This window comes from Dipodomys ordii, unplaced genomic scaffold, assembly GCF_000151885.1.
Source record: "Dipodomys ordii isolate 6190 unplaced genomic scaffold, Dord_2.0 Scaffold12, whole genome shotgun sequence".
NCBI classification, from domain to species: Eukaryota; Metazoa; Chordata; class Mammalia; order Rodentia; family Heteromyidae; genus Dipodomys; species Dipodomys ordii.
In genome coordinates, this window is record NW_012267228.1 from 9,018,213 (window position 1) to 9,038,209 (window position 19,997).

At 36.8% G+C, this 19,997-nt stretch overlaps 1 protein-coding gene across 1 annotated transcript in view; it reads right to left on the reverse strand.

The window, feature by feature from the left end:
• Positions 1 to 19,997, reverse strand: part of Cntn6 (contactin 6) — a 252,515-nt gene that overhangs the window by 56,738 nt on the left and 175,780 nt on the right. Inside the window, exons 8-11 of the mRNA XM_013010399.1 lie at positions 9,054 to 9,238; positions 7,314 to 7,450; positions 6,153 to 6,282; positions 3,853 to 4,003 (exon numbers count right to left, since the gene is read on the reverse strand). Of these exons, the coding sequence (XP_012865853.1) occupies positions 3,853 to 4,003; positions 6,153 to 6,282; positions 7,314 to 7,450; positions 9,054 to 9,238 (603 nt within the window). The remainder of the gene's footprint in view (positions 1 to 3,852; positions 4,004 to 6,152; positions 6,283 to 7,313; positions 7,451 to 9,053; positions 9,239 to 19,997) is intronic.

Genomic DNA, 19,997 nt, shown 5'->3' on the forward strand with positions numbered 1-19,997 from the left:
TTTGATGGTTGTTCATAGCTGAGTAAGGAATACATTAGCCATATTAAGAAAGGTTGCTAGATCTGAAATAATAACACATCAAGTAGAAATATATGTATATATATATATATATATATGTATGTATGTATGTAGGTATGTATGTATGTGTGAGTCTGCAGTCTCAAACAAGTAATTGAAATTGTCCTCCATTACCCTCAGAAAGTCAAAAGTTATAGAAAAGGAGACAGAAGATTCACTTTTCACTGGGAGCTGCATTGCCTACTGGCTCTTTAATAGAGGGTTTCTATTCATAAAAGAGAGGGAGATATTATCAAAATACATATTTTACCACCATTTTTATAAGTAGGCACTGCAGGATGATTCCTCTGAGTAGAATTCTTTAGGGCCCTCTCAACTCTCTCTAGATAGTTACACTTTACTGGCAGCCAGAGTTATTCATAGGGAAATTTCAAAGTAGACAGTGCCATATCAAAGTTTTATAACAGAAACTAAAATTGGACATTTCCCCACATAAGCATTTCCAAGGTCAAGAACTAAACACTTCTCCTAGGAATCACTGTGAAAATTTAAACTTATTTTGCTTTATCTCTTTCATTCCTCCTATATATAGAGTTGAGTCCTATCTTCCCAGAGAAGTCATGAATTACTAATGTCTACCTTTGCACTCATGACATATATACCACACACACACATATACACACATCACATATACACATACTAAATCATATAACCTTAATTTACATGTTCTAAATCAAAGGAGAAATGTTTTGTGCATTGCCTATTATGTTGATTGTGCTTTCTAAAGAATTCTTCTACGGTGGTGGCTCCATTCTAGCTGAAGCAGTGACCGTGTTAGGATTTAGGATCTACTCTGACAACACTGATTTTAAAAAGGGGGATTTCCATCCTGGAATAAAGAATCACTTTCTATCTAGTGCTTCAAGCCATCACTGTAGAAGAAAGGATCAACCTTAGACCTGATGGGTCTGAAGATACCATTTGAATTGGTGTGCTTTGAAAAAAGTGAATTTTCAAATTTGTTTTATAGAATCCTATAAAAGAAAATGGCTTATCAAAATTTCTATTCTAAATAGGATTTAATATGAACTAGATTCTTGTTCAGTAGACCACATTATCTCTATGGTGAAAAGTAATGTCTCCTTTCTTTTCCTTTCTTTTCTTTCCTTTCTTGCTCCCTCCCTTCCTCCTTCCCCCCTTTCCTAAAATTCCTTCCCTCACTTCCTTCTTCCTTTCTTCTTTCTCTTCCTTCCTTCCTTCTTTCTCTTCCTTCCTGCTTTTGTACCTTCCCATCACCATTATTATTTTTAAATTCAACTTGTTTAGAAGTCCTCATTAAAAAAGACTGCAAAAAAGTGATTAAACCAACACAAATTGTAGTGTAGATGATCTACTTTCCAATAAGCAGTTTGAAGTCATGTACTTAATGAAACAGTCAGGTCAGAAGCCAATAGAAAAGGGGACAGGGCAGGAAACACACAGAGAAAAAAAGTCTTCTGGAGATGCTGCCTCTCTTGCCCTTTGCAAACCACTACTCAGTGTAATCTGTACCAGGTAGAGATGGATGATTGTAATTAGTGCATGCTGTTTGGGCTCAATTGTTTTTGTGGGGTTTTTTTTCCACCTTAAAAAATGCACCTTCAGGAGATAACTTGGTTGTTTGTTTTCTTTTGTTAAAACTTGTAATGAAATCCTAAAACAACAGGAAATAGAATTTGGGGAAAACAGCCTGTAAAATCTAACTTACAGGGATCATACCTTTAATCACCGGGAGGCAATTTTGAACCTGATAGGGTTATCTGGTGGTAATTGCCCTGAAGTGAACCTGATATGACTAATAACTATCAGTGACTCTGAAGTTAAAAGGTTCTCATATTCATTCCATGTAGGGCAAAACAACAGAAAGTAGAAACCTAAAACATTGTTTTAAAAGGCAATATCCCTTAAGTTACTCGTGACATTTCCCCACTGTCATTTTCTTAAGTTTATTCAGTCTTCTTTATATTTCTACTTCTCCCTATCTATCCCTTGTGTTTGGGTCTTCAAAGGCCATGGAAGGCAAATGGTAACCATTCCTGCCCTTTGGGTACAAACGTTAGAATGGCTTTCTTCAATGAGGCAGAAATAATCAACTTATCCAGACCCAGAGCTCAGAGCCCTGTGTTCGATGCTGTGGGGATCTCTGGTGTTTTCCTTCTGCAGCAGTGTGTTCAAAACTTGATTGGATTTTAGGAATCCAAGAAGAAACTTGTAAGAATGTGTCCACACCCAGATCTCCTGGGAGTGCCTGTAGCAATCTCCTAGGCAGAGCACACAGCAGGAGTCCAGTGTGGGCCCCCAGCACAAGTCTCCTTTCACCTTACATTGGAAACATCTGTGCTGACATCTTGAAGCATTTCCCCCCCAGCTCCCCTAGAATAGCCTTTCTCTGAAGCTGGCAATGCTGCACGCATTCAACCTTTCTGGAACACTCATCTGTTCTAAAGATATTTACTCTTGAGCTTTAGGTCTGTGCCAGGACTCAGTATAGACAAATGCAATAGACTTTCCATCCTGGAAAAAAGCATCAGTCCAGACATACAAAGATGTTTGGAGAAAAAGAGAGAAAAAGGGAAAATAATGCTCTAGATGGGGGGATCTTCCCTCCTGTGCATCTCATCATGCACTTGGAGAGATCTGGAAGAAAGCAGATAGAACCATGAGTGCCCTCAAAGCAGTCAACATAAATTCGTTTTTGTTTCTTTCCTTTTGGTCTCTCTTTCTTGGCCACCAGTGCCATCTTAGGACTAGCATGTCAAAAAGACACCCCTGCATCCTGCCCATGAATGTATTATTTTTCTGACATAAGAGACTCAGTGCCCAAATCCATATTTTTGTAGCTTAGCCTGAAATGTTGGATAGTCTATGCACTGGCTCTACCTTCAGACAAAACAACAACAGTTGGCAGAAATCAAAGCAGCGACTGTCAATTTTAGGACTAATGCTTCCTCCATCCTTCATGATCCTATTTTTTTTCCTCTCAGAATTAAGCTCGCCACATTTTATTACACTTTAGTTGTCCTTTCTGTCCCATGGCCTTTTTTTTTTAATCTGCCTCACCAGGTAAGAATATGAATTAATGACACACATGATACTAAAGATGAATTCACTGATTTAAAGATACAATTTGCATATTGTATGCACCATGGCTCATTGATAGCAGTTTCACTGCATATCTGATTCCTTAACACTGTATGAGGTAAGTCAATAAAACAGAGCTCTATCTGTGTCTGGTCATCTTTTCTATCTATGGAGTTTGTGAGTGCAATGGAATAAAGTGTGTTCTAAGACTAATGCTGATTTAAGCATTCTTGACTGCATCCATTATGGAAAGAAACCTCTATTCTTTCTCTGCAGGAACTTCTTTTCCTGTGGTGAATTCATTTTTTTTCCTGGGGTGAACACCTGTGTGGCTATTTAAAAACCACAACACCAGGTGTGTGCACATGAGACTCTCTTTCTCTCTCTCTCTCTCTTTCAACATTCCTCTCAATGATTTCTTAGCAGGTTGAGTGAGGGAAAAAAAAGCTTTCCAACTGAATAGGAAAAGATCTTAAAAAGCACTTAAATATATCTATTACAAGTGTATGCACTGAAAATATCATAGCCAAATTATACAAATAGGGTCTTAGATGTATGAGGTGCTTTTTCTATTTTAGTATGTGAAAAATGTTGGCATCTGTAGACATGCTAGTGAAACCTCACTATATAAGAAGGAAGATTGGAAAAAATTGAAAAACTAGATGATGCGACTTTAAAATACCCAGCATACATTTTAAAATAAGCATTATTTACCTTTTGCTTTGTCTCAGGTTCTCTGGTCCTCTTTTCCAAGAAATAGCTGCTCTGGGGAAAGCACTTGGCCTGCATTCAATAGTGATGTCCCCACCGACTTGAACCGCTGAAATTTTCTTAATGGGATTTTTGGAGAAATCAGGAGCAGAGGCTAAAAACAAATCAAAGGTTATATTGTTCCCTTACTCATTTAATTAACATACAGTGTCTCAAGAGCTAATTTCTCATTGTAGATGGAATCAGATATTTGTAGTCAAAATCCATTCTCAAACCGATCTATTTGGTGTATTAGGAACAGTTCCTGTTTTCTGTGTGATATAATGTATATTTGTAACATATATATATATATATATATATATATAATGTTATACTCATCACTGAAATTTAACTATTTCAGGGTGATATTTATATATACACATACATGAAACAGATAAATCACAAATACATCATCACTATGGCCACTTGTCTGGCAAACTTAAAAATTATAAAACCTTGTCTGTATTCTACAAAAGTAGATGGGCTGAATACAAGTCTTCGAAGTAGCTTTTGTCAGTCTCAGCTTTGTCCTGACTAAGCAATGGTTGAACAAATAACCGGTTACCGGGGTGTGCCAATCTCAGTTTAGACAGGATCCAACAGTCTTTCTACCTGATGGATGCTGGGGCTAGGTTCCAAACACTGTCCTTAGTCTGAGGTACAGGTGAACGGGGGTTTTAAGAGACACCAGGTGTTCTTGTTTCTGATCTTTTCAGGGATTTCTTCTCTGCCTTCACTTGACCTATGTGTATTTTTTTTCATTTTTGTGATCTCAAATTGAAAAGCATGTCCTCAATTTAGGTTATATTCAACTTGCCATATGGTCAAACAGCAACAATTTGATTCGTGACTATAAAGAATCATCACATGTTAACTTTGGCTTTTGCCCAGTAAAACTTGGGTTCATTGAAGACAAGAAGGAAGCTTGGTTTTGATAAGAACAATATTTTGAGGGCTAATAAAGTCCAATGAAACAATTATGATTACAGAAATGAACAAAAGAGCTTTTTAAGTCTGTTTCTTGTTATTGTAACTTTACTCTTTCTCTTCCTGTATTCTTTCTACTGCTGAAAGCGTTTTGGGGTAAAAGATCATAAATTCACTGCTGCAAAAACCAGTTTGAATTTCACCACGTGTCACTTTCAGATTGCTTTAATCTTAAAAGTTTGGATTAGAGGAACTCATTTTTTTTTAGTTTTCCTTAGTAGTTGGAGGGACATGTGATCTAGTTGTTTTGTTTTGTTTCGTTACTTCCTTTGATTTAGTGCCAGTATTGGGCCTCACACTCAGGGCCTCACACTATCCCTTGGCCTTTTGACTCAAGGCTGAGGCTCTACCACTTGAGACTCTACTTCTGGCCTTTTGCTGGTTAAGTAGAGATAAAAACTCTCAGGGGCCTTTCTTCCTTAGATCTTAGCTTTATAAGTAGCTAGGTTTAGACGCATGAATCCTCAGTGCCCAGCAAGACAGAGGGTTAATGACTTAAAAGGGGTTTATTGCTGAAGCTTGGGGGATGTTTGCTTTTCCAGTGAAACTAAGGCTAGGTTAGAAGTATGGATAAAGAAACCTGGCTCTTGAATTCAAGTCCTGATATTGGCCTAAAGGAAAGGGAAGGCGAGGAGAAGAGGCGGGGCGGGGAGGGGAGGGAATGGGAATGGAGGAGAGGGAAGGGAGGATGGAGCAAGAGAGGGAGAGGAAAAAGCAAAGGCACAGATCTATTCAGTTCTTTAATTTTCTTCTTCTTCTGTCTTCTGAAGCTAAGGTAGCTTTTAGAACCATGCACCTACAAATATGTGGGGCAGGTATTAATAACACTTTCAAATTGTGCTGCTCAACTCCATAGTCTTTGCCCTTCTTGTTATGAGAAAAAGGTGAATCACTCTTTGTTGTCTCTGTAACTTTTGAGTTTTCTTTCTCATGGCTTTGAGAAAGACTATATTTCTTCTGCTTATACTTCAAGCTAAAATATTCCTAATGGATTCCCTCTGAGTTGAGCTCAATCGACATTTCATGTGAGAATGAGTTGGTAGAACTTTTTGTGTTTGGATATACCCAGTGATGGGCTCTTCCTCAACCCTAATGTATTGCCCAGGAAGAATGATAATTACCACCTTGAATTTTATAGAGCACTAATTTCAACATTTCTCATTATTCTAATAGAAAGCAATTTCTGATTTACAGAAAAAAAATGGGATCAGATTATGTATAATCATAGATTGCTAAAATGTCATTTTGAATTTCTTGGTGATAAATGAATGGCTTACCTAAGACTCTCAATTCTGCATTTGCATAAATTATCTGATACTTGTTTTCTGCAGCACATTGGTAAACACCAGAATCTGACACATTGAGCATAGATATGATAAGAGTTCCATTTTCAATTTGAATTCTCTCCTAACAAAGGAAAAAGTATGGAAAAATGTGAGCACATGTACATAAACACTCTCTTAAGCAGCATTTTATTAAAGAGCATTTGTGATTGTCTATCAAATATGGTACTTAGATGTATTACTACAATAACTTGAGGAGCTAGATGGGTGGATGGATGGAGAAACATATATGCATTATATATGTATATATAACATATATAAAATATATGCATGTATGTATTCCAGGGATCTATTTCCATTTTGCAAAGATAATAAAAGCAAGCTGAAGGGAACCCCATGATACATGCAAACGGCATATGGGGAAATGCCACTAAAGCTAAAAGAAAGGAAGACACCCTATTTAGGTACTAAATAATGATGCTCTTGATGAGTCTGTCTATGTTTGCATGTGTTAACTAAAATGGAGAACTAACATAGTTATCTGGAAAATTTAATGAGGAAATTACCAACTCTTTCATTTTCCAAACATTATAAAAGGTAGCATGTTTAGACTGAAAAATGTTATTTATGATTTATAATTATATTATTTGCTCACTTTCTGATGACTTTAGAGGAAGTTGTTTTTTTATAAAAGCAAGTATAGCATGGTGACTAAAACTTACCTTGGGTCTTGATATTTGATAGAGTATAGAAAGCTCTGACTTTCACTAGCTGCTCTATGTGCTTGGAAAAATGACTTAACCCCACTAAACTTCATTGTCTTCATCTTGGTTCTATCATTAGGACTCAGATATTTTGAAAGCTATTTCCAACTTTGACTAGCTGCTACATGACCTTGGAGAAGTAAATGACTTAACCTGACACTCATGGACTTCATCTATCTTAAGGAAGGATTATTGTCTATTTTTCTTACAAGACTGTGTAAAGATTCAAGGTAATGTATGGAAAAATAATAACATCGGACTCATATAAGAACATAATACAAGTTAGGCACAGAATATTTAAATGTAGAATTATTGTGATCTACGTGACCCTGATCATCACTCTTACTATTATTCACAAAATCTACTTAGTATGTTGAACACAGTTGCTTACCTCTGGGTTAAGGCGTTCACCATTCTTCAGCCAGGTATACCAAGGACTGGGCTTGCCACTAGCTTTGCACTCCCAAAACAAACTGTCATAGATAGAGAGGTAGGTATTTTGGATTTTTTGTTCCCATTCTGGAGGGGCTGTGAAAGAGAGAGAGAGAGAGAGAGAGGAGAATGCATTTGGCAGGGTGATTAGTAAGCATCATAGCAATGTGTACAGGGTCCAGTTGGACTGAACACCTGGGATTTGGGAACTCCAATACAGAGGGACATAAATCCTGGTTTCAAATATCACTGGGTACTTGGCTCAAATTACCTGTTGGTTATGTGTCTTTTCACTGCACCTATATATCACTAGAAAATTGTGGGGAAAGGCCAAAATGTAGAACACAGCTAGGCAATATTGTGATACCAAATTAAAGTACATAGGTCAAAATTTGGAAAATACAGGCCAAAAACAGACCCCCCTAATGGTAAAATTTCCTTAATTATATTTGATCTAAAATAAAAATGTATATGTATATGTATCAGAAATAATTTCCACCCAGTAGCTTGGGTCATCAACTAAGTATAAAGCTCTTCACTTTTTGTAGGATGATAATCCAGTATTTTATTCATTGATTCCTGTTAGGGAGTGAGTACTTCTGGAGTTGTATACGTATTTAGTACCTCACTTAAACCTTAGACATGAGTTTCCTAAACCTATTCTTATAATGTGAGAAAGCCATGCATAGTATTGAGGGAGAAAACTATTGGCATAAGTATTGCTGAACAAAAGCAACATTAACTGTACTATCATTCATGTAAATAAGTAAGTGGGGTAGAGATTAAATGTTTTTAAATGAACATTAATTCCATAAAGATGATTGGAAACTCCCCTGATGCACTCAATCGTCCCTCTCCTTCATTGAGCTTTGAGTTGGGCTATGTAGGAGAACATGCCTCTTTCTTTGGCATCTTCCTGGCTATGACTAGAAGTTTTACAAGTGCAAATGTAATTAATTTGATTTTAGTGGATTTTCCCAGAGTAATAAAGTAACCTGCTCAAGGTGACATAAAATGAAAAATGCGAAGCCAAAACATGAACCCTTGCAAGTGCAGCCTAAATAAAGGTCTCCATTTATTGGGGGATTACCACACCTTCCACAAAGGGAAATCATCAGCAAACAGCAGGGAAGGAAAGCCAATGCAAGATGAGTTAGTGAACTGATCATCAATATGGATGAAGAGTTATCTCAGAGTACAATATCTTCTCCTCACAAGGCAATCAGCATTCCTGTGATATGATTATGATAAACAAAACCTGTCTAATCATATACGATTTACTTTGTTCAGTAACTTGATCACTGGTTATAAACATGTCTTGCAGGAAAATATAAAATAAAATTTTTATAATTCTCCTTCATTTGTAAATTCTACTCAGAATTATAATTAAGATTGCCATAAGCTGCTGCCATTTTATGATAAATAGATTGGAGTCAATGTTACCTTGCAATACTTGCATGGTTTAACATGGACACTGTTGATATTTTCCAAGCAATTATAATAAATAGCAGCATGGATAACCCTGCTGAAATTAAAGCTTTCTCTGGTCAGTGTTACTTGTTCACCATTGTCTGTGGTGTCCAAAGGTGTCCATGTTATTTCTCCATGACACTGTTCACACCTGCTAATAACTTCCACTATTTTCTTAGAAGGGTATTGCCACAGACTTTGTATAACTTCTGAAGGTCTACTCACTCACCATAGAAAACAAGTTGGCCCTTGGCAAGGTTTCTTCCCCGAAGGTTTCCGGCAATGCACTCATAGAAGCCTTCATCTTCTTGTTGAAAGTTCGGGATTTCAAGGATAGCTTGGGATTTGCTGTACTTGACTTTGCCTGGCAACGGGTTTCCATCCAACCTCCTCCAACTAATATCGGGGACTGGACTAAACAGTTATACCTCATTAGAACAGGTGACTTGACATCGTTATGGCAGTAGGATACAATAAGAGCATCCTTAAAAAAATAACTCTCAAAAAAAGAGAACCATTCTATCAATCCATTAGATTGTGAGTCATTTTTAGATCACACATGCACCATTCACTCATTCATCCCTTTATTTAATAGTTGACGAAGTTCTTGCCATGTATAAGTAACTGTACTGTGTTCAAAGAACATATTGGCAAATAAATGTATAGAGATGTAACATAATCAGATACTAAAAATGAATAGATTTTCAAACTGTAATAACCTAAACAAGGAAATAGGGAATGGACATAATAATTATATCAATTTAAGTCTGGTAATAAGTCAGATACCATTTGTTCATGCCTGTATTGTAACCCTAGCTACTCAGGATGCTCAGATCTGAGGATCATGGTTCAAAGCCAGTTTGGGCAGGAAAGTCTGTGAGACTCTTATCTCCAATTAACCACCAAAAACCTAGAAGTGGTGCTGTGGCTCAAAGTGAAAGAGAGCTAGCCTTGAGTAAAAGAGCTCAGGGACAGGGACCATGCCTTGAGTTTAAGCCCCACAACCAACAAAATAAATAAAATAAATCTGGTAACCCGGACAATTCTTATATGTGATATTTAAGATAAAGCAAGCTCTTGCACATATTCATTTACAAGTTCTAAGGAGAAAATATAGATTCCACTAAAGCTAAACCAGTAGTACTAGGTAAGTAAAAGTTTGCATGAGAGGTAAGCTAGATTATTCAGGAATACAAGATAACAGGTACTTGTGGGTTAGAAATACAGATTCCATGATCCTCAAAATTATGTACTCATTTATACATGGTTTTATTAAAGTAGAATGAAACAAAGATGAATTAATACTATAACTATTCTGTTTGATATAATTTATAGCATTTTTATTTATACAAATTTAGTCTAGTATTTCGTATCTATTTTAATTTAATATGGACACATCTTAATACAAAAATAAAGATCCATTTTATAATACATGAAGCCTGATGGTGAGCAACGAATGCAAACCCCTTGTGTAAAATGTTCATTTCAAGTATAAGGAATGACAAAGCAAAGCTGCAAGAGAAAAACATTCACCAATAAACAGCAAGCCTTCCTTCTATTTACATGAACACCTTTCTTCCTGTCAAGGCATCCGTCATTTTCATATAGATTTTCAGATGATTTAAATATTTCTGTTCTAGTTCTATTTCAGATTAGCAATTATGATAGCAAGTCATTTGGCAAAGTCGATTTGCAAGCCTTGTGGGAGAAGCAGGGTTTCTTCAAGTCATCAAAAGTAAAGTGAGTGCATCCTCCAATCATATGCAAAGTGCTCGACAAATAAAGATCTGCAGAGTCTGAGCAGTAAATAACTGCAGAAAATGAGTGATGACTCAGGGCCCGCTTTAAATATATCGAGAAACCCTGGCAAAAGCCTAGGAAGTGTTATTGTCAAACATATTCTTGTTGGGCCCATCAGAGATAAAGCATGGACAATTGTATCAGGTGCTCACACAGATCTGTCAGAACACAGGACCCAAATCAATGTTTGAGTCATCTTTTTTTTCTCAGAATTGACATATATTTACAATTATCACTTGAAATTTGTTAAATGGGGGGGGCAGGGAGAGGGATTACTATTCTATTGTTGAGTTCCGTCCTTTTAAAAAGAGATGCCACTTGCCACAATTTTAGATTGACATTTTAGTGAATCAGCATATTCCATACAACAATTACCCTCAGGTAACTGGTTTTCTTAATAACGAGTAAAAATGAAGTCCTAGAACAGAATGCTTTTAGACAGAAAGGTATTCAAGAAGTGATGAATATTGTATGTGGTAGTATTTAATTTTAAAAATACACATGCCTTGCATATATGAACTTACTGAGGTTTTTATCTATGGGAAATAAGAATCTGAATACCTTTTATTTTCCTTGCTACTTATGCCTATTTTCTATGACTTTCCTACAATGATCATGAATAATCTAGGTTATAAAACTTTTCTGGGAAAACTGATTTATAAAGAAGCTCTTGTCTGTATTCATGATCCTTTCTTATCTTTTTTTATGACAGTGAAAATTTGAAGCTTATGCTAAAGACACACAAAATATCCAATTAAAAGAGCTTCTAACTTAAAGCATTCAGACAAAATATAAGCAAAAACTGAGTTTGTTCCTATAGTCATATCTTACAGCTTTTTATTGATAAGGAACACAGAAGGCCTTCTTTACAGATTACTAAATACTGTATTGATTGATTATTTTGACAGTACTCTTTTTAATACTATAATAAATTGCTTTTTTTGGTCAACCATGAACTCTGAGCTGGGTGCTCTGTGTGTGTGTGTGTGTGATATAAACATATAATTTCATTTTTTGTCCTATACTTTATTAGAACCAGATCTGTTTCATATTTCCTCATTGCAGGCACTATATATTAATCATAAGGAAATACTAACTGCACGTGCAATTGTAGAATGATCCTATTACAGTCTGTCTGTGATCATATGAAATGGATCCCCATTTGAAGTCACACAATTAATTGCCAGGAGTCAAACAAACCCAAGCAAATAATCTAAACTCTTCTTACTTTCCCAGAGAGAAAGAACTTGGTATTAACATTCAATTCTAATGAGTGTGTATCCCCCTTGGACAGTAGCAATGAAGTATCCTGCATAGACTTTTCAAACAAAAATCCTCAGCATTCAAGTTCTAATCCTATTAACTACTCATAAAACCTGTATCTGTACATAGTTCCACTATCCAAAGACTATTACCTGCATTTCCTTGTTGGTAAATGCCTTGGGATTGATACCTTTACTAAGTAGTAGCTAAAAGAATCTGGTCGTTATGTCGAAAAAGGAACTTCACAAGTTTGGTGGGGGGGGTAGGATGGGGGGGGGAAGAGGGGGGGATGGGAATGGGAAACAAAGAGGAGGCAACAATGCTTGAAAAGAAATGTACTCATTGTCTTGCCCATGTAATTATAACTCCTCTCACAATAAAAAAAATAATTTTTAAAAAGAATCTGGTAATTTACATGCCTCCGGGACAGCCATTTTCACATACCCTGGGGCATGCTGAATACAAATGCTCCATCTCCTATAACAGGAGTTCTGGGCAACAGTTGGTATCACAGCATTCTTTCCAGAGCTCTCCTTTCCAGGTGAGCCAGGCTTAGTTTTACTGTTGTTCGAGTACCTACTATGTGTCACTACTTCTCTTTAGCTGACTAACTTCCCTATTTTCTTATGGGTCTTCCTAAGAATTCCTATGGTCACTTTTAAAAAAATATTCTTTTAGGGACTATCTCTTAGAAAACACATGAATTAAAATCCCTTTGCACGCGAATCAGGTGCTGTTTTTGTTACAATACCCAGTGTAAGATATACAAAAGTATTTCTCAATATGTGGACCTAAATGGGCACTGGACACATAGAAGTAGAAGTTTGTAGGTTTAACATCAGTGACATATAAGATTAAAGAAAAAGTAGCAGAATTGTTGTAAAAGCCTGTGTACTACAAATCATATTTCAAGAGTTTACTTTTCTAGATAGCTGATAGAAGGTCTGCCCTGGGAAGGCAGAGCAGACTCCTCCCTCCTCTTGGCCAAGTCTCCCCCCAGTAGCTGTGTCACCTAGTTACTAGCACACTTGGAGGCAGTCACCTCCCCTTCCTCCAAAGTCACATCCTGCCCTCCCTCCTGGCCTCCCAGGGGACTGTGGGAGGGTCCCAGGTCCACTGTGGCCACACCTCCCCTCACCTGGCCACACCTTCTCCCCTCCCCCTTCCCTACTTAAGCTCAGGTGGGATATCAGCTGGACACTTCCAGCCAGGCCTCCCCACCACGGTGGGTGGGGCTGCAGGTAAGTAAATAAACTTCTCTTCCTGCCTGAAAACCACGAGGTGGTGTTCTGTTTAAACCTAATTAAACCTACCTCTTTAAGAAGACTAACAGCTAATATTCCCTCCAATCATGGCAAGCGACAAGTAGTACTAAACAAAGTCAAGACTGAATCAGAAAAGGTTCCCCTTTAAATATTACTCAAAAATCTTCTTTTATACTAGCCCAAGTATGTGAGGAGTGATAAATAGTTTCCAAGGCACTGAATTATGAAGTTTATAAGATTCGGTATAAGATTCTTACTTATTAGCTCTCAATTGTGAAGCTTGCAAGAATCAGAGCCCTACATTTCCAAACCTACAGAGGCAATGCTTCTTCTCTAATGCACTTTTCTTTTTCCTTAGAAAATCCAGTCTTACCAATTTGCATTAAGTTGGGTGATTTTTACCTCTGGAAATAAGAAAGATCACTGCAATAAACATAGTTGTGCTGGTAGCTTTAGTATAGTCTTGTTTGTGATCATTCAGGTAAATGCCCCAAAGTGGGATTGCTGGGTCATAGGGGAGCTCTATGGAACAACCCAGATGCCCCTCAGTAGATGAATGGATCAAGAAAATGTGGTATATATACACAATGGAATTCTATGCCTCTATCAGAAAGAATGACATTGCCCCATTTGTTAGGAAATGGAAAGACCTGGAAAAAATTATATTAAGTGAAGTAAGCCAGGCCCAAAGAAACATAGGTCCCATGGTTTCCCTTAACTAGAGTATGTCTGAGTCAAGTAGAAAAGGTCAGATAAGTTGATGTTAGGCAAGATGAACCCAAGATAAGGACTCAAGTGGTTTTTCTTTCTTGCTATTGTTTCTAACATATTTATAAGGTACCATGTGATTTTTTTTTGTTGCTTTGTATGTCCCTCCCCCATGATATAACCCCTGTGTTCACTGTTTTTGATGTTGGTATAATTTGGGGAGGGAAAGGGAACAAACAAATTGTTTAAATAGGGATACAGATTGACCCGTTATAACAATGAGATGTACAAGATGCTATGTAGAACTATGAACTTTACAATTTAGGAAGGGAGGGGGTAGAGTGGGTTGTAGCTGTGGAGATGGGAGGGAAGGGAGGGGAGGGGGAAAACAAAGGAGGAGGCAACAATGCTTGATAAGAAATGTACTCATTACTTTGCTTATGTGATTGTAACCCCTCTGAACAGTATTTTCACAATAAAAACTTATTTAAAAAAATAAGAAAGATCACACGAGGCTGGAGGTATAGATCAAGTCGTTGTGGCATCAGTTCCTGCATAGAACCCAGAGTTCAACCAACCACACCCCTTCAAAGAATTTATGCCAGCCTTAGAGAGAACCTTTTTTCAGCTGTTCTGCACATCATATCCAAGGGAAATGATGTCCCATTGCCAACCTAATAGTTAAGTATGAGAGCAGAAAGAGAGAGAGAAAGAGATAAGGGAAGGGAGGGAGAGGGATCACAGACATGATTCTGGGACTGGTTTTGCAACATTGTTGACAGAGGGCTCTCTTTGTACAGAGGTTTGAATGTAAAATGTATTCTCAAGCCTCTACTTAATAATTCACCAGCATATGGAGAAATCATCTTCCCAGAACTCTTCCATTTTGCTCCCTCTTTGTCTTCAGCCCATTTGAAATCATTTTCCAGCTACTATCAGCTAAAAGAATCTCACATATAAGATTCTGAAGGTCTTCGATCACATGCTATTTTGGTTAATTTCTACCAGTGTGAATCTATTATATTATATGGTGGGTTCTTTTTGGAATACTTTATTTTTGAATCCTTACAGCAACCAACCCATCAAAAGTAACTAAGCAAATAAATAAGTAAAGTCTTGTTAACAAAACAACTCAGAAATACCCAGCAATTTTGTAATATTCCACAGTGACTAATTAAATGTTCACAATTTTTTTTCAGATCCACTATGTATATCATTTCTGTACATAAATAGCATCCTCTTGATCATTAGGAATGCAAGATATAGAATCAGAAGTAAATGAAAAGTACTGATTATTTAAACACACACATATATGTGTAAGTTAATTGATAGTTTTATTTTACCTTATAAATTCATATCAGAATTATAAATGAACTGCTTTATGTTTTACAACTTCTTTCTTATCTGTCCATCCCAAGTAGGAAGTGATTAGAAATAACTGAACTTATGAAAAATGAAAATATTACAAGACTGAACTGTAAAGTTCAATGAAAGTTAATTTTTTCTATGTACCACTCTGTGTAAATAATAATGATCAAAATAGAATTATAGTATAATGCTATTTATACCATCTAGAGAAGAATGTGTCTTGTATACTCAGCTATATTGTGTGGGACATTTACATATATGGCTTTTCTCATTCAAATAATAGTCATTAATAATAGAATACAATTCATAGACTTGCCATGAGAGTTAAAGGAAATAATCCATGTTGTGAGCTTAACATTCTGTTTAGCACATGTTAAATAATATAGTGGGACATTAGTGATTAATAGAATAACAGTATCATTGTAATGGAATTTATCATTTATCAGCCCAGGCAGGAAAGTCTCTGAAATTCCTATCTCCAATTAACCACAAAAAAACAGAAGTGAACTGTGACTGAAGTAGTAGAGCAGTGGCCTTAAACCAAAAAGCTCAGAAAAAAAACTCAGGAAAAGTGTCCAGACCTTGAGTTCAAACCCAAGGACTGGTGCGTGTGCACGCACACACACACACACACACACACACACACACACACACACACACAAACTGATGAATGAATCATTCATAAAGTCGAGACTCTGCTGTGTGAATAAAATGTGTATCCAAACATGTGTGTAATCTCTTGAAGCACAATCCTGCCTCACACCATTTAATATTCCGGCTATGACCCTTGGCAGTGATATACAGGTCATGAGGGAACTCTGGGAGGAGACAGGGCATGCATTCTGTGAAATGTGTCTCATTAACTGTCAAGGGACTATTGTCATAGGTGGAAAAAATAAGACACTGTTCATCAAAGAGAAGAAAATTTCTGTGCATAAAAAAGATGTGCATTTACAAAGAATATTAACAACAATTAATTGAGTGTTTACTATTTAAAGAGCATTATGGTTGATGACTCCCAGACATTGTCTGAGTTGAAGACTGAGCTGGTAGCTTCTAACAATGCTAATTACCTCCTCAGGATGATACTCACGTTTAGGCAGATAATTTCATCTAAATCATTACCTGCCAATTTTCTTCAACTATGAGTTCCAGAACAGGCTAATTTATTGTGCTCCACCTTCCAATTCTTTTGAGTTACCACTCTTAATTATGAACACTAGCTGCCTCTTCCTCCTTCCCTGGTTTCAGGCATTGTTTTCAGTTTCTACCAAGTTCATCCAGGTGGAAGCTAATAGTAACATAGTATTCTATTCCAAGGCAGTTCATTTTGCTTCTACAAAGACTGATTTACTCAAAACGTAACCTTCACATGTGAATCACATTAAGCATCCTATAGAGAAAGAAAGTTTTCTTGTTGTTGTTGTTGCTGCTGCTGCTGTTTTTTTTTGGGGGGGGGGGAGATCTTGCTAATGGACACTAGGGTTAAATTGGAACTGTGAGGTCACAGAATCAAATAAATGGTTCCATTGTCTTTGTAACTACAGAGACCAGCCCTTTCTGGAAATGTTTCCCTTTCAGGTCAATTAGTGCCTTCTGATTAAGAATACAACCTAGGATACCATGGCTGACAACTAGTCCAGGAGTAGAGTGCTTGAAAAGCAGGGCCAAGGCCCTGGATTCTATCCCCAACACTGGGAAGGAAGGAAATAAAAGAGGGAGAGAGGAAAAGAAAGAGGAAAGGAGGAAGGAAAAAAGAAAAGAGGAAATGAAGAAAGCTTGAAAAAAAAACTTACTGTAAGAAAGGAGGGAGTTCTTTGTGACATTTCTCCACAGGTACACATACTATTGGTCTCTGTAAACCCTTTTCCTCCTGCAAAAAACAACTTCAACAGGTTTCATTGTTCTTTTTTTTGTATACACAAATAAACCACTTCAACAAGAATCCAGCCTCATTATGCTCTCCATTTGCTCTCCCAGCTCCCACTGGTAGCCTAAGACGAACAATCATACTAGAGAAAACCAACTTGAAGTATGTCTGACTTCCAAATCCTCCACCACTCACAGATAAGTGCTTCCTGAACCTTGTATTTCAAAATGAACATTTCAAAGGGTCCTTTTTTTTTTTTTTACTGTATTCCTATTTTAAAGCACTTGCCTGAAATGTCAGTGTTCATAGTTGTGAAATACTACTAGCTGAAAAAGACAAAACTTTTCTTTCTCTCTCCCTTTTCCCCTACTCTGGTTTTTCTGCTTCTTAAATAAGCATAGCCATAAATAAAGACTTTTTACTACTTTCTCTCATGTCTTTGTGCTTTTACAAAGAAAGCATCCTATTAATTTTATCTGAAGAAAGAGAATGTACTTGTTAACCATCTGGCCCAGTTCAACCTGAATTGGAAGTGAAATTAAAACTCTCTGCACACTGGTAGGAAGTGCACTTCAATTCTATGCTTTAAGCCCATAAATAGAATTTTCATTACTGGTGCTATTTGAGAAAGCTTATATTTCTCCCCCGGATTTCTTAAACCTCATTACCCACAGCTTAAATCCAGGCCATCCTAAGTTTTGGACTAGAGACTGGGAGAGAGAATCGGTTTTCTAAGATGCTTGTGTTTGGGATTATTCTTAACCTGAACCTCATTTCAGAAAATCTTATCGGCAGCCATTTTCAATCAAAGACAGTAAAGAAGAATAACAACCCTCCCCAAAGAATGCCTTCGTTAATATTTTCAGACTCTTCTCCCAGCTCCTTTCATTTTCCAAACTTGAAATATTCAGAGAAAGAGCTTCAAAAAAAAGTGTTTTAAGGATTGTCCTATGAGGATATAATATGGGCACCAATCTCATTGTTATGAAAAATTGAGTAAAACAACTGGAGTAATCTAAATATAATCACAATTCTGTTCTTCTGGCCAGTTTCTACATTAGACACAATGTTTCAATACTTTCAATATTCATGTTAAATTTTTATTTTTCTCATTTTTGGCTTTTTTTTGGGGGGGGGTGGAGTGGTCAGTCCTAGAGCTTGAACTCAGGGCCTGAGCACTGTTCCTCCATATTTTTTCTCAAATCTACCATTCTACCACGTCTGACTTTCTTAGTATTGAATTGGAGATAAGAGTCTCAGGGATTTTACTGCTTGGGCTGGCTTTGATCTACAAACCTCAGATATCAGCTTTCTGAGTAGCCAGGATTACAGAGGTAAGCCTCTAGCACCTGTCTCATTGAACATATGAGGGCTTTTTAGAGGTTACAAGAATGCTTTTCTATCTTTCCACCATGTAGTACCAAGGGCAGAGCTGAAGACACAGATAGAACATCCTATTTAGGAAACAAAGAGTGGCCCTAGCCATACACTTCATCTATTGATGCCTTAATTTTGAATTTGCAGCTTCTCACTGTTGCTGAACAGGGAGAAATAAATTCCTGCTGTTTATAAACCACATTATTTGTGGCATTTTGTTACAGCAGTCTAGAGGAACTCAGATGCTGCCTACAGCAAGTTTCCCTTGGGGAGAAAAATCTAACAGAGTGCATGTGTTCATCTGAAATTTGACACCGCAGTTGCTCTGTGTGGAAATCCACAAAAGGTTTGTACATGACAGCAATGGTGTGACATAATAGTGGAACAACAACTTCATTTTGAGTAGAACATACATAAAATTTATTATACTACATATTGAGTCACACAAACTATCTGAGACTCAGTTTTTTCTTTGCAGGACTTGAAGTTACCTAAAAGGAAACAACAGTGAGTGATGTTTTGATATATAAAGTTGAACCTCAAAAAAGTTTTACATAAATTGCCTCACTGAATAGATATGGAAAGGAACCAGTGTTCAGAATTACATTGAATTTGGTAGATAACCATCATTTGTCCAAAATGTTTTAATATGAGTTAATACTAACCCTAAATTCATAATTCTATTAACCCTAAATATCTCTGCTATTCTTAGAAACAAAGAAAATTTTGGTCACAGTAGGAATTTGAGGCATGTATTACTTCCAATTTATTTGCCTTGATCTTATCTCAATTTAAAAGAAATACCTTCAAACCAAAAGTACAGGAGACATTGGAAATGTCCTTGAATTTACTCAATCATTATATCTTAGATTTACTGGAGACTTACTCTATACCAGGCAGTATGTGGTGCCTTATAAGAGCACTAGGGTACACATGACTGTTCTTGTTTACATTTACAGAGACTAGGATAAGGAGAGTTTAGATAACTAGCTCAACACACCCAAACAAAACTTTTAAATAAGAATTTGAGTCAAAGCCAAACATCCCACAGAAAGCATGCCTCACTTTATTGGTCCATAAACAAGCATGCCTTGTTGCTTTTGTATCAACTAACCAAATACAAAATGAGACTATATGTTATTAGCATGCATAATATATGAGTAGCAACACAGTCTGCCTAATGAACTAATGTGTTTTGCAACCAATAGACAGAATTCTTTTTGTTGTTGTTGTTAACAAAGGCTAGAAGATAATTTTTATTTTAGTTTAAGTATATTGCCTTTAAATTTCAGTAAAGGCTTAGAGATAGACTCCAAGGTTAGATGAAAAATACAAGGAAAATAACTGATCTCTAAGCTCACTTCTAATTTAGAGGTGGAATCTTGTGTGTGTGTGTGTGTGTGTGTGTGTGTTGTTTGTGGGGCTTGAACTCTAGGCCTGGGTACTGTCCCTGAGCTCTTCAGCTCAAGGCTAGTGTTGTACCACTTGAGCCACAGCACCTCGTCTGGTTTTCTGGTGGTTC